General features: G+C 45.6%; 1 protein-coding gene across 1 annotated transcript in view; it reads left to right on the forward strand.

The window, feature by feature from the left end:
* Nucleotides 1–13,793, forward strand: part of LYPLA2 (lysophospholipase 2) — a 33,992-nt gene extending 20,199 nt beyond the window's left edge. The window contains exons 5-10 of the mRNA XM_060784263.2: nucleotides 2,608–2,655; nucleotides 4,291–4,361; nucleotides 6,577–6,650; nucleotides 8,376–8,477; nucleotides 10,064–10,240; nucleotides 10,481–13,793. Coding sequence (XP_060640246.1) covers nucleotides 2,608–2,655; nucleotides 4,291–4,361; nucleotides 6,577–6,650; nucleotides 8,376–8,477; nucleotides 10,064–10,240; nucleotides 10,481–10,531 — 523 coding nt within the window. The 3' untranslated portion in view covers nucleotides 10,532–13,793. The remainder of the gene's footprint in view (nucleotides 1–2,607; nucleotides 2,656–4,290; nucleotides 4,362–6,576; nucleotides 6,651–8,375; nucleotides 8,478–10,063; nucleotides 10,241–10,480) is intronic.
* The last annotated feature ends 1,861 nt before the right edge of the window (nucleotides 13,794–15,654 follow it).

Genomic DNA, 15,654 nt, shown 5'->3' on the forward strand with positions numbered 1-15,654 from the left:
AGCCTGCCAGTTGGTGCCTCTTCAGAAAAAGTATTTCTGAATCGGGATACTACTGCATTAGCCAGTTAAAATTGAACTGTGGGTCTTGCCCTTTTTAAGCCTTTATCCTCACTTTTCCTTCCTTAGGATTCCTCCTACTTTACTCCATTCTTTTTTTGCCAGAGTCGCCTTCCCTTTAGCAGTCCTCAGCCTGCTCCGCAGTGCTGATTCCACCCAAGGAGGGTTTTTAAATCCCATTCTGTTCACTCATGCAAAGTGGACTGTCAGCATTTTGACAGCATTGCCCACTAGGGATTTGCAGCTTTCCATATCGTACGCTACTCCCAGGCTCAGAGGGAGTGTGACATTTTTAGGAGATACAGCGGTTTGCGGTTTGTCAGAGAAATTTTGCTCTTGGCAGAGAACCGTCGGTGATATGATTGTGGCATTTTCCATTCATGAAGCTGGAAGGAGCCCAGAAGTTGTGGCTCGCCATCCACATGCCTAAAGAAATATTCCACCTCATGTTTAATATCTCAGTTCCCAACACCTCCCATAATATACTCAGCTGGCAGCAGCAAGGAGGAAGCCTGTGTACCAGGAGTAAAAAATCTAGAACCAAGAAGGTGCAGGGTGAGGCAGCATAACTTCCTTTTTAAAAATGCGCGCCATTCAGTTGGTTGAAGACGTAGCGGAGCGCTAGTGGCCTTGTTCGAGAGGCAGGAGTATAAAGTTTTGTCCTGACACAGTTCAGTCGCCATCATGTGTTGGAACAGTGAGGAGCATGCTTTTGCCGTCGAGGCCTACTTTTCGAGTGGATTTGGAGTGGCCGGCCTGCTCTCCAGATTTGGCCCCTTGTGATTTTTTTTCCTATGGGGTTTTTTGAAATCCCATGTTTATGTGAACCATCCAAGGACCCTACAAGATTTGAAGACCAACATCCAGGAAGAAATTGCCAACATAACGTCTGCTATGCTGGCAAGAGTCATGACAAACGCCAGAAATCGGTTTACTCAGTGTATGGAGAATGGAAAATGGGGAACGTCACCTACCTAATTTGATCTTCAAACCTACTTAAAACAAAACTTTAAATATGTGTCTACATTATTAAAAACATTCTGATTCATACAATGGGGTTTATTAAGTTTTGAAAAAATGAAGTTATGCTGCCTCACTCTGTATAACAGGGGTCCTCAAACTAAGGCCCGGGGGCCAGATACAGCCCTCCAGGGTCATTTACCCGTCCCTCGCTCAGGGTCAACCTACGTCTGAAACGACTTCAAAGCACACAACAACAATCCTATTTCATCAGCCAAAATCAGGCCCACACTTCCCATTAAAATACTAATAAATTTATATTTGTTAAAATTGTTCTTCATTTTAATTATAGTATTGTTTTATAGTGTTTTTTGCACTACAAATAAGATATGTGCCATGAGCATAGGAATTCATTCATGTTTTTTTTCAAATTATAATCCGGCCCTCCAACAGTTTGAGGAACTGTGACCTGGCCCTCTGTTTAAAATGTTTGAAGACCCATGCTGTATAATGTCCTATTTCAGAATGGCTTCAGAAATTCATTCTCTTTGAAGAACCAGAAAGCACTTTCTGGTATCACCTACTGTTTGTGATCCTGTTTGCAGACACTGGAAAGTCTTTACAAAAGAGCCACAGGGCTGTGATATGAACTGGCTTCACTATCATCCCAGTAGCTTGAACTCTCCTTTTCCCCCTCTCTTTATCTTAGAGAGCAGGCCTCTCTGTGTAACGTCTTCTGGGGCAGGCCCTTTCCGAATCAGGGCAATCCACTGTTGTCCTGCTTGATTTGAGCTTCACCTTTCTGTTTCTGCTAATACCAAAGCCCTCTTGATGCAGGCCCCTAAGCCTCTCATCCAGGGCAAACATGTCCTCCAGTTACTCAGCAACCCTCCAGCAAAAGCACTAGGATCTCCTCCATCCCCAAAAGCCTTTGTCTCCAGCGGACCTGCTAGGCCACCACCCCAACACTCCCTTCTCCAAGAGAATGGAGATGGAGGTAGGCCAGTAGAGCAGGCTGTGTCTGGGGAAAGCGTGGTGCCTCCTGTTTTGTCGTTGGAGATTCTGGGAGTGGTGGCTCAAAAAAAGATAACCTTCCTTGAGTTCTGGCTCTGTATCCAGTACTTAAGGGCTTGCGTTACATAATTGATTTAGTCCACAGTTTTCCAATCTCCATTTTAATATGTTTTTAAAAGGTGGTGTTATTTTGGGAGACTGGGTGAGTGCAGCTTTCTGAGGTCTTTTAGGAGCCTTGTGGTTTGAAGCCCTGTTGGTTTATAATGATGACAATGCTGTGGTAAATGGACTATGGACAGGCTTCGGACCAAGTTGTTGATTGTAGAACTCAGATTTCAATTTGGCCAATTAATTGAATTTGCACTATTTTAAATGGTTTTAATTTATATTAATGTTTTATCTATTTTGTAATTGCTATTTTATTTGTGTGTATATAGGAGGCATCAAAGTGTTACCAGCTGTAAGCTGCCCTGAGTCCCCCTTCGGGAGTAGAGAAGGGCAGGGTACAAATATTTGAAATAAATAAATAAATAAAATGTTGGATTTTTAAAGCTTGCTTTCCCTCTTCCTCCGTAGGCCCAGGATCCCAGTCACCCTCAACATGAAGATGGTCATGCCATCCTGGTTAGTATAAAACCCTTAAAATAGTTCTTGAATCATCATCAGGTACATGGTGTTTTCTGCAACAGGCTGACTTTGCCTATTCTGCACCTCTGTAGAATATAGCCATTGGACATGGAACTGCAGCATCCATGAGAAAAGATATGCATGAAAAAAACAATAGGGTGTTAGGGGCAAAGAAAAAGCCACAGGTCTTTAGATCATGTTTGACAAGAGTGAGTTGTCTGGGACATATTACACAGAGCACATGCCATGGATATGCCTGTTAGGGTTGGAGTATCCATTTAACCTTGCTGAAGAGAGAGTCTGGGCCTTTTAAATAGGGATAGGCATGTGATCTGGATTTCAGTAAGGCCTTCAACAAGGTTCCCCATGACCTGGCAAACAAATTAGTCAAAGGTGGACTGGGCAAAACTATGGTTAGGTGGCTCTGTAATTGGTTCAGTGCACAAGCCCAGAAGGTGCTCACCAATGCTTCCTCTTCATCCTGGAAAGAAGTGACGAGCGGAGTGGCATCAGCAGGGTTCAGTTCTGTTCAACATCTTTTTTATTACTTAGATGAAGGGTTAGAAGGCATGATCATCAAGTTTGCAGACGATACCAAATTGGGAAGGAGAGACAATACTCCCAAAGACAGGAGCAGAATTCAAAACCATCTTAACAGATTAGAGAGATGATTGCCAAAAATTAACCAAATGAAGTTCAACAGAGACAAATGCAAGATAATCCACTTAGGCAGAAAAAAATGAAATGCAAAGAGACAGAATAGGAGACAATGCTTGGCTCAACAGCAGTATGTGTGAAAAAGATCTTGGAGTCCTTGTGGACAACAAGTTAAACATGAGCCAACAATGTCATGCAGTGGTTAAAAAGGCCAACGAGATTTTGGCCTGCATCAATAGGAGTCTAGTGTCTAGATCCAGGGAGGCCATACTACCCCTCTATTCTGCCTTAATCAGACCACACCTGGAATCATTCTGTGTCCAGTTCTGGCCACCGCAATTGAAGGGAGATGTTGACAAGCTGGAATGTGTCCAGAAGAGGGTGAATCAAATGTTCAAGGGCCTGGAGAACAAGCCCTATGAGGAGCAGCTTAGCCTGAAGAAGAGAAGGCTAAGAGGAGACATGAGGGCCATGGATAAAGATGTGAGGGGAAGTCATAGGGAGGAGGGAGCAAGCTTGTTTTCTGCTGCCCTGGAGACTAGGTTATGGCTACAAAATACAGGAAAGGAGATTCCACCTGAAGATTGGGAAGATCTTCCTGACTGTGAGAGTTGCTCAACAGTGGAACTCTCTGCCCTGGAGTGTGGTGGAGGCTCCTTCTTTGGAGGCTTTTAAACAGAGGCTGGATGGCCATCTGTTGAGGGTGCTTTGAATGCGATTTTCCTGCTTCTTGGCAGAATAAGGTTGGACTGGATGGCCCATGAGGTCTATGATTCTATATGTTGGCCAGTGTAGCCTTCTTCCCTCCTGAATGGGGCTCAAAGTGGGAGGTTCCAGAAAACGTGAGGAAGAAGTCTCGTTTGGCTTTTCCAACGATGTAGCTGGACCTCTCATACAACTAATGCTATGATTCTTTCATAATCGAGGCTGGTATGATCTTGTACATGACTTTTCTCCTTTTTCTTTTCCTTCCAGGTTTGATTTAATGGGCCTCAGTCCAGATGCACCCGAAGATGAAACTGGGATTAAAAAAGCTGCTGACAACAGTAAGAAATACTTGACTGTTTGGGGGTTGGCCTATATTTCTTCAAATCATAGCTGTGCCAGCATTTGATAATTTGGCAGAACTGATGAGTTTCCTTTTTCATTCAGCTCTGAACTTGCAAAGGAAGTAAAGCCAGGGAGTTGGTCAGGGAGAGTTAACACCCTGAAGGCATGAAAGCATCAATCTGAGATGTTTCAGCTTGGTTGAGAGTCAGGTTGGCCCCCTCTCTTTGGCATATCATGAGCTGCCTCCAGAACTTCCTACCTTCTGTTGCCTCTAAAAATATTATTTGCTTCTTGTGAGTGTTAACCATAGTTCTGATATGCCCTGACACCAATAGTAGTTCCAATGTCACACAGAAATGGAAATCAGTGGTAGCAGGATAAACAAGGAAAGAAGTCATTTCAGTGGGAAGGAGGTGAAGAAGGAGTATGTGCTCCCAGGGCTCACCTGCTGACATGCAAACGCCTGACACCATCACACTGCCTGCTTTCAGTCACATTGAGCGAAGGTGCAGTCTGTTCAGCTTGCAAGGCTTAGAATGGCTGTTTCTGGAGCTGGTGCGACACTGTGGCTCTGAACTGGAAGGCTGAGCATAGGTTCTCACTTGAAAGGATGTCTTAAGGAAGAGGAGCACGCTTGTTTTCTGCTGTCCTGGAGACTAGGCCACAGTGGAGCCATGGGTTCAAATGACAGGAAAGGAGATTCAACCTGAACATTACGTTATTATTATTTACTATCCGTCCCCTGCCACACGTTGCTGTGGCCCAGTCTGGTGCTCTGGAAAATAAAGCAATGGTTTCTAATCTATGTGATTTCTTTATGCTTGTGGGTAAACAGTATTTCTTGTTGTTTCTTTGTCAGTGTTGATGTGGAGAGTGTCTGGTTTGCCTACTCTGGAATATGCAACATATCATTGTCCTTCTTTAGGGGTCCCTTTCAAATCTGTGATATATCTGTGTGTGTGTGAATCATATCTATCTATCTATATGGCCGGATGGCTCTTTGTCAGGAGGGCTTTGATTAGATTTTCTTGCCCTGGTGAAGAGAGTTGGACTGGATGGCCTTAAATATTTTCTGTTGGTCATGGGGGTTCTGTGTGGGAGATTTGCCCCAATTATGTCGTTTGTGGGGTTCAGATTGCTCTTTGATTGTAGGTGAACTATAAATCCCAGTAACTACAACTCCCAAATGTCAAGGACTATTTTACCCAAACTCCATCTGTGTTCATATTTGGGCATATGGAATATTTGTGCCAAGTTTGGTCCAGATCCATCATTGTTTGAGTCCAGAGTGCTCTCTGAGTGTAGCTGAACTACAACTCCCAAACTCAAGGTCAATGCCCATCAAACCCTTCTAGTCTTTTCTGATGGTCATGGGAGACCTATGTGTTACCTTTGGTTCAGTTCCATCATTGGTGGAGTTCAGAATGCTCTTTGATTGTAGGTGAACTATAAATCCCAGGAACTACAACTCCCAAATGACAAAATCAACAATTTTTGAGTGAAGGACATACATTGGGTTGTTAGGTGTATGCTGTCCAAATTTGGTGTCAGGTCACCCACTGGTTTTTTATTTCTGTTAATCCCACAAATGAACATTACATTTTTATTTATATAGATTATTTACAGCATTTATATACCGCCTTTCTCACCCCTGGGGGGACTCAAAGCAGTTGACAGTAAGAAGATCTTTTCAACAGTGGAACTCACTGCTTTGGAGTCCAGTAGAGGTTCTTTCTTTGGAGGCTTTCAAGCAGAGGCTGGATGGTTATCTGTCGGGTGGGCTTTGACTAGATGACCCCTGGGGTCCCTTCCAACTCTATGATTCTATGAAAGGTTGTGAGCAAGGTGCAGATTTAGCACAGCAGCTATGTTGATTTGTTGCCACAAATCTCAGAGTGCCATGGCTCACACTGGGACAGCATCAGTCTTGATATGGCAGAGTTGATCAGATGCAGGAGGAAGGCTCCAATGCTCTCTGTTCCTTGCTGTTACACCACCACCTCCTTTCATGTGCCAGTCTTTTCTCCTTGATCCCTGCCCCGCAGGCCTTGCAGAGGTTTTAAAAAAACAAGCTTTTCAGAAAACATGGCAGAGAATCAGGGTCAACTGTGTTTGTTTTCATAATTTATTGCACCCGACTGCATTGCATTTAGCACCAAGTATGTAAGGCCTGTGAGACTGCCCCAGTGAACAACTTCTCCTCTCTTTCAGTTAAAGCAGTCATCGAGCACGAAATAAAGAACGGCATCCCAGCCAACCGCATCATCTTGGGGGGCTTTTCACAGGTGAGGGGGGAGCTGACAGACAGTGTTTTGCTTGAAAGGGGCTGTCCCTGGCTTTGTATACTTGTGTATGAACAACAGCATTAGGAGAGTGGGACTTCAGCATTTGTGGCACATGCAAAGGTAGATGCTGCCACCACTGTCTTTGCAGTGGATAGGCAAGGTGATGCCCTTGTGTTGGATTATGAGCAGCCCTTCTAAGACCACGGAGGAAGCATCCCAGTTGAAGACCTCACAGCACTATGTCCCTTGTTGGGAGGTGGGGCGGGGTATAAATAAAGATTATTATTGTATTGTCGAAGGCTTTCATGGCTGGAATCACTCAGTTCTTGTGGGTTTTTTCGGGCTATATGGCCATGTTCTAGAGGCATTTCTCCTGACGTTTCGCCTGCATCTATGGCAACCATCCTCAGAGGTGAGGTCCTGAGGATGCTTGCCATAGATGCAGGTGAAACGTCAGGAGAAATGCCTCTAGAACATGGCCATATAGCCCGAAAAAACCCACAAGAACTGAAAGATTATTATTATTATTATTGTTTCATAATCTGGTGCATTATGTGGCCTTTGAATCTGTGGTTTGACTTTTCCTTCTGTCAAACATGTTTGAAGCCTTTATGGCTGGAGGAAATAGAGTTTTGGAGGAAATAGAGTTTTGGACCCTGAGCACAGAATTTGAGAGCTAGAGACTAGTTGGTAAATGCAGGACAAGACTTTGGACACAAATTAGCCTCCTCACTCCTTTCTGTTTGGTAGAAGATTTTATACATATGCATGTCATATTCGGCGAGTGGGCCTATTTACAAAAGACCCTCCCCATGAATGCACAGCAGAGTAACTTATCAGCAGCTACGTGACCCAGCACCAGTAGCCCAAGGTGATAAAAACAACAAAAAACACACAGACCAATGTTATATTTTCCATAGGAGGCTTTTCTTTGTAGTAAAATAATATAATTGCACTATTTGCAATAACAAGATTTCCACAACACACATAAAGTCCTTTATACTTCCTTCTTTGTTTCCATGCTTGGCTTCTTTCTCATGCAGATAAACAGCTTTGCTCTCACAGAGCCTCCTCTCATAACAAACTTATACTGGAGCTTCACACAGTAGCATTTTACACACAGCAGCCTTTATACTGGAGCTTTACACATGTGGCTTTACACACAAGGCCTTCATCCTGGAGCTTCTTTCACCGAAGCTTCCCACACCAAACCTCCTCACACTCGGCCTTCTCATAGACTAAGGCCTACCTCACACTGTGAGGCCTTCTCACAAACTGAGACCTTTCTCCCACTGAGGTTTACCTCAGACTGATGGCTCCTAAGCTACAGGCACACCTGCTTATATAGAACTGCAGCTTTTGATGAATCATTGCATCCATTTAACCCTTTTAGTGCCTGACTCACATGTTTGTAATTAAAATACCTAGTTAATTTTAAATATTTCTGAAATGTCATTTGTTCCAGTGGTAGAATTCTCGCTATTTTTGCAAGTCAAGCAGTATATTGGTGAGGGTGTCCTGTCCTTGTGTTTGGGAAGGTTGTCCTCTGCCAAGTAGATGCATTCAACACAAGCTATCTCTTTGAAGAACCAGAAAGCACTGTTGTTTTGTACGTGGCAGGGAGAGGAGGGAGGGCAGCTTGGGCTGAAGCAGTGTGTGACTCTCCTTGGATGGAGGGCACCTTGGAGCAGCCCCTGACCTGCTCTCATCTTTTTGCTTTTCCAGGGTGGTGCACTGTCCCTCTACACGGCGCTCACTTGCCAACATCAACTGGCCGGCATTGTGGGCCTCAGCTGCTGGCTCCCCCTGCACAAGACCTTCCCTCAGGTACCATGGCATCCTTTCTTCCTAAATTGCCCTCTCAGTGAGGTGGGGCAAGAGATGTGCTCTTCCAAAATCGGAAAATGACTATCTGATAGAAGGGCTAATTTCCAGGATGTCATCTCTCCCAGAATGCAATGCAGTGCATCACTCTTGCAGTTCTACCTTGATCGGTCACATCTTGGTTCTCATGCCCTATTGCAGCGTTTCTCAACCTAGGGTTCGGGGCCTCGGGGGGGGGGGGTCGCAAGGGGGTTTCAGAGGGGTTGCCAAAGACCACCAGAAAACATATATTTCTGAAGGTCTTAGGGACACCTTTGGCAAAGAAGGCTGAAGAGCTCTCCACCTGTCCTCTTCCTTTTTGGAAACAGATGGCGAATCCTCCCACCAAAAACCATCCTCCACTGTGATTGGCCAGCCTTTCAGTTGGCCTCTCAGCCAAGGGGAGGGCTGTTTCTGAGACTTCAAGCGGGGAGGGGAGAGCAAGTGTGCTTGGCAGTGTGGTGTCCATGTGCAGGCAAGGGGGAGTATGTGAGACTGAAGGGAAGCTCACACCAATGAGTCCCATCAAGGCAGGAAACAATCACCTGCAAAATATCCTGAGAAGCACTTTAATTGCCCATTGGGTTGCTGTCTACTTTTGGTTTAAAACCCTCCTACTAGATACATCCTCTGTTCATGTCCAGCATTTATTTTTAAAGTTTTAACTATTACATCTGGCCCCGCCATAGGTTTTTAAATCATTGTGTGTTATTGTCTATGTGTGAGTTATATTAATTGTATTGTTAATTTTGCTTATTGCTTGTTTTTATCGATGTGCCGCTCCGAGTCCCTTGGGGAGATGGTGGTGGGGTATAAATAAAGTATTATTATTATTATTATTATTATTATTATTATTATTAGGCAGGGGTAAGTTTGGCCCAATTCTATTGTTGGTGGGGTTCAAGGGGCTTTTTGGTTGTAGGTGAACTATAAATCCCAGCAACTACAACTTCCAAATGTCAAGGTCTATTTTCCTGAACTCCATCAGTGTTCACATTTGGGCATGTTGAGTATTTGTGCCAAGTTTGGTCCAGATCTATCATTGGTTTAATTTACAGTGCTCTCTGGTTGTAGGTGAACTACAACTCCAAAACTCAAGGTCATGCCCACCAAATCTTTCCAGTATTTTCTGTTGGTCATGAGAGTTCTGTGTGCCAAGTGTGGCCGAATTCTATCACTGGTGGAGTTCAGAATGCTCTCTGATTGTAGGTTAACTTTAAATCCCAGCAACTTCAATTCCCAAACTTCAAAATCAACCCCCCCCCCCACACACACACACACACACACCCCAAAACTCCACCAGTATTCAGATTTTGAGCATACCGGGTACTTGTGCCAAATTTGGTCCAGTGAATGAAAATATATCCTGCACATCAGATATTTACATGATGATTCATAACAGTAGCAAAATGACAGTTATGAAGTAGCAACGAAAATAATGTTATAGTTGGGGATCACCACAACACGAGAAACTGTATTTGGGGAGGAGGCATTAGGAAGGTTGAGAAGCATTGCCCTATTGCTACTCTTTATTTCTTCCTTTCTTGCAGGCGGCAAGTAACAGCATGAACAAAGACACTCCCATCCTGCAGTGCCATGGGGAGATGGACCCCATGATTCCAGTACGCTTTGGAGCCCTGACCGCTGAGAAGCTGAAGTGTATGGTGACCCCTAGCAAGATCCAGTTTAGAACCTACCCAGGAGTGATGCACAGCTCCTGCCCTCAGGTCAGTCAGTGGCTATCAAAATCTCTTCAGTTTCACCTGAGTTGGTTTCCATTTTTAGCATTGGGGCACAGGTGCATTTGTGTGTGGACATGGGGGCTCTTTTCCAAATGAACCCCTGAAGTTAATGGTCTGATGATGAAGGTTTTGGGTCTTGTTTGACCTCTAAAAAGAGGAGAGAATGCTTTCAGGGTTTGTTGTAACCTCAGGCCAATACAACCATCCTCCTTTCAATCCGTGCAGGAAATGTTGGCTGTGAAAGAATTCATGGAGAAAGTCCTGCCCAGGATTTGAATGGAACTCCTCAAGACTGATGCAGGGAGAGGAGATGGGGGCAGCCACCAACGACCTTTCACCCTTCACCTGGCGACAGCAACAACAACAACAATGGAAAGCCATGGCAGCTCCCTCCACTCAGCCAGTTTCCCTCCTCTGGCCTTCCCCCTTCCTCTGTGCCCTTCCTGTGCCAAGCGAAGGGGCAACACCTCCCTTCTCTGCACAGGACGGTGGTACAGAGCGGCTTTAAGGTACAGCTGAGACCCCAAACATGGCTGCCTCCGTTCAAATGAGTCTTTATGGTCATCTTGATTTCTTTTTTTTCTGCTCTCTCCATTTTTCCCCTTTCTTCCCTTTTCCACTTCAGAAAAAAAATGGTTGCTGTGAAATTAACTGGGTGATAGCCAAAGGCTTCAAAACACAGGTGTTAGGAGACTGTTACAGTATTGGCAGGGAGAATCTCAGCAGTAGCCGAACTCCCTGATGAGCTTGCCATTTGACCCACCCAAAACCACCCCTGCCCCCAGTGCCCTGCCTCCTTCCTCTGCGGCCCACAATCCACTGGAATTGGCCGAGGGGCAACGGCAAGATCAGAGCCCTGCCTTCAAGTCACTGGTTGGCTTTCTGGAGGCTTTGGAGGCAGGGGCCTTTCTGGGCATCTATTCCACTGAGCTCTGTCCTTTAAACCTTTGCTCTGAAGTCCAATCAGGCTGCCAGGGCCAAGGGAGCGTGTGCTGACAGGGAGGGGGAGCAAAGGGATGGTCCTCCGCTATCCCCCAGTACACCTTGGGGCTGACTCCTTCCCTGCACTGTTTGGCGCACACACAACTCACAGGTTGTGCTCTTAGTCGGGGCTAGTGCGGTGGAAGCCCTCCCCAACTGCCTCTGCAGGACTCAATGCAACGTTGTGTGTGGTTTGTGTTGTTTTTCTTTTCAAGCAAACCTTTTGTTTCTTCTTCCACCTTCCTCTCTGCTCCCCTTGTCTTCAGCCTGCTGTGTCCATCTTGACCAGTGAGCGAGCGTACAGCAATCTATCTTTTGGACATCTGGCCCTCAGAATCTGCCCCAGTGGTTTGTCTGGCTCCAGGCTGCTGTTTTGGACCTCCTCCAGAGCCCCTCCTTGCACTGGTTTCTGATTCATATCGAGCGGCTTTGCTCCCTTTATGCATCCGAGCGCAGCCTGTCTTTCAGCCACCTCTCCATCTGTTCAGTCTGCCGAGCGTAGCAGCTCCTCTTAGCCCTGGTGGCTGGCATTGTTCCAAGTTCTCGCGCCTGCCTCCCCCTTTCAACAGGAGTTGGGCCCCCACCTCATTTCTACCAATGGGGTTGGCTGTTGAACAGCAAATGTTCTCTTAAACCTCCCCTCCAATATCAGCCTCCGATACAAGAGCTTAATTCCCTTTCTTTTTCTTCCAGCAAATAGCTATTGTTGCTTCCCATATTCTGGCATCTCCCTCCTTGTGTGGACTTGGTTGACTTGCTTCCTACCCTCTTGAGGTTGGCAGTAGCAACGTGAACGATCCAGTCCCCTCCCAGAATTCCTGGTTTCCTCTTACGGCAGGACTGGGTGACTGGCTCTCCAGATGTTGTTAGACTGCAGCTCCTATCAATCTTGCATCATTGGCTGTGCTGTCTGGGGTTGATGGGAGTGGCAGTCCAGTGGCACCTGGAAGGCTGTGGCTTTGTACACCTGGCTTACAGGATGCAGCTAATGCCCAGCAAACAGAATAACACCTGATCCTGATGGAAGCAGGAAGGCCCCTTCCTTCATCCAGGACACATTGCTGCCATTGTGGAGCCCCATCGGGCTGTGTGGCTCTCCTCTTTGTGCTTGTGAGGAAAAACTACCCAGCTTGCCTCTTGTGCAAGTCCTGCTTCTGCCTTCGCTGCTGCTTCCTGCAATGCCCGCTCCTCCTGGCTGAAGCTGAACTTGCAGGGAGAGTTGATCGTGACCAGGCATGGCTCCTTTGCGAAGCCTCGCCCCTTTGTCCGCTTCTCTTGTTAGTAGCTGAGGAGTCAGTGGTGTCCCTCTGATGCTTGCAGGAACTTTGCAGATCCCAGTGAGGCCTGATATCTAGTTTCATGCCAGAGCTGCTCACATTCAAACAAACAAAGGGAGAAGCAATGGGGAAAGGGAGCAGATTAGAGTGTTTATTAGAGTCTCTTTGTCATCAGAGGAAAGCAGTAATCATTCCATTAATTGATAATTCATTCTAAAGGAGTGACTTTGACAGTGAAGGGATATCAGTCCTTCATTTGCACTTCTGCGCTTGGACAACCCAGCAGGTGGGAGAACTCAGGCCTGGCCTCACTCAAGCAAGGAAGTAGTAAAATCCTGGGTCATATTAGTTGCACCACTTCATAACTTCACTGTGTGCATGTGTGGTTTATGAGTATTGCTCTGTATTTAACAACAAACCAAAATCTTTGCAAGTAATACCACCCAGCCCCCAAGGAGTTTCGAGACCACTCTCCTCCATTTCCCACTAGCTTCATAATTGCAAGTGAAGCGGGACACATTTCTGTTGGACCTTTTGGGCATGTAGTCAGAAGCGGCACCCTTCTGCCGCATCTATGGGCCAGATCTCCGCTTCCTTACGCATTGAAGTAGGATAGGTGAGTAAGCAGGCACAAAGGACTGGCCTCCAGGAAACGTCTGGCTGGCTCTTGTGCCTCTCCTCTTCTTCAAGGTCTGTGGCTTAGATCATGAACTGGATTGTTCCACACAGCCATGGCACACAGAAGAGTTCTCTAGCCACTGCTGCCCTTGCTCCCGCTTCAATCCTGGCTGGACCTTTTCCAAAGCAGTCCTCCAAATGGCTGGCACATCATCACAGGTCTCTCTGGGGGGAAATATGTCAAGACCGGAAGCCCAAGGAAGAAGACGGCTTCTTCGTTTCTGTACATGCCCCCCCCCCGAGTCCCCTCCCCGCCCGGCCCCTTTCCTTTTGTCTTCCTCATATGTCCTTTTTATTTTTTTTTGTGTTCCACTGATGTATTAAAACAAACACAACCATCATGGTGTCACTTGGTTGTTTTGTTTGCTGTGGTCAATGCAGGCTGGCCTCTCCTGCAGTTAGGTGTGTGCTCTCATGCATAAAGCAAGCAGAGGTGAATGGAAGCTTATGTGAAAAGCAAAGATTTCTCCCTTAAATGCTGGCTATTTGAGGAAAGAGTGTCCCTTCCATTGCCACTTCTGCATTCAGAAGTACATGCTGGGATGTGGAAAGGGAGATTCCCAGCCCAGGAATGTGAATAAATAGAAATCTAATCAGTTGGATCCAGGTTTTTGTTTTCTGTGATAGGAGGTTCATCTCAAGGAGGAGGTCTCTGATCAGTCCTCCAGTTATTCTCCCTTTCCTCAAAAACAGTGGTTCCCAACTTGTGGTCTGCGGACCACCATTGGTCCGCAAGAACTAAAATACGGTCTGTGGCCTCGCTTACTACACCATTGCAACAAGAGCAACTAGTCTTGTGAAACCCTGTTATCGTGCTGAGGCTTATTAAATATGGTCTTCTGTGGGTGAGCAGATGGTGACTACTGGATGGCATATGTTCTGTGTCAGAAACTAGAGCTGATATGGTATATCCAGTGCAATTTTCTGAATTGGCACCCCAAACAACCAAACTGAATCCAAAATTCACCAAAACTGATTTGTAACCCTTTTTGTACTAATGTTGGAGAGCATTCCCTGGTCAGAGTGGTCCCTGGTCAAAAAAAGGTTGGGAACCACTGCTCAAAACCAACATGACTCCATTTACAATTCTTCCTTGATTCTCCATGGAACATTCTCAGGGAGAACGAGTGGGCATGAAGAAACAGAAAAGACCATGTTCACCATCCCAGATGTCCATGTCTTTGTCCAGATTCGGCCCATTCACCTCTCTTCTACAGAACAGCCTGCAACTGCAAGGTGAGCTTTCCTTGTCTTTGGGAAGGAAGGAATTGGAATACGAGTTGCATTTTCTCTTCTCTTTTGAGATCAAAACATTCTAATCCTCATTCTTGCAAAAAGGAAACTTTTCATAGTTTATATAAGCAAGAAAACATTTAGAAACCCAAGGAGATAACAGAGTCTTACTTGCGTTTGAAGTGGATTTGAGTTGAAACCGTTTATGAGCTTGGGCATAATGTCAAACTCTTCAGGTAGAAAAAAATCCCCAGGAAGAGGGATTTTGTTGTTTTGTTTTTGGTCCATTTGCTTTAGTACTGGTTTCAATGTTTAGCTTCATTTCCAGGGATTGACCTGGGACTTTGCTTCCATAACGGTTTCTCCTGAGGTGCCACCATGTCTGTCCAGCCATAATAATATACCCCTTGTAATAGCTTTCATTGTGCTCACTATTGGTCCAAAACATGAAGGAATTGAGACCTCAGCTAAAGTCTGGTTGAGTAATTGGAAGCAAAAAGTAGAATGCTCATGGTGAACAAAAGATTTTCTCAAGAAACTGCTTTTTGGGGGCAATGGTGTACCAATCGAATGCATTAGCCAAGCCTACGGGGCAGGAAGCTGTAACCCTTTTGTCCAAAAAGTCCCACTGAAGTCAATGATCTCTGTTTTTCTTACCATGTTACTCCTGGTGCTGTAATAAAAGCTGGGAGTAATCTTTTGTGAAAATGCAGCACCATCCAACCAATTTATACTATCAGGATTTGAATTGCCCTCACATTTTCTAGGAAAAGTCTGAGTAAAGAGTATAATGGCAGATCTTACAATGCAAACACATCGGTTCAACTGAGATTTGCAGTACAGCCTGAAAGATGGCTCTCAGGTGAAGTGGGAGAACTTGAAACCCTTCGGAGCCTTGGAATTTCCAGCTCCTCAAAGCCCCAGCCTTTATGGCCAACAATGAAGGATTATGGGTGTGGCAGTCCAAAATAATCTCAGCAGTAGGAGCTCCCGGTGTCACAATGAGTTAAACTCTTGTTACCGGTAGGTGAGCGGTTTGAATCTGGGGAGAGTGCAGGTGAGCTCCCTCTGTCAGCTCCAGCTCCCCATGTGGGGACATGGATGTCCTTGCAGACTGCCAATTCTCTGACACAAGAAGCAATTTGCAGGTTCACAAGTCACTCCTGACACACACAAATCTCAGAGGTCAAGATTCCCAACTGTTTGCTTTAAAACAATTATTGACCTTCC

The sequence above is a fragment of the Anolis sagrei genome, chromosome X (genome assembly GCF_037176765.1).
Source record: "Anolis sagrei isolate rAnoSag1 chromosome X, rAnoSag1.mat, whole genome shotgun sequence".
NCBI classification, from domain to species: Eukaryota; Metazoa; Chordata; class Lepidosauria; order Squamata; family Dactyloidae; genus Anolis; species Anolis sagrei.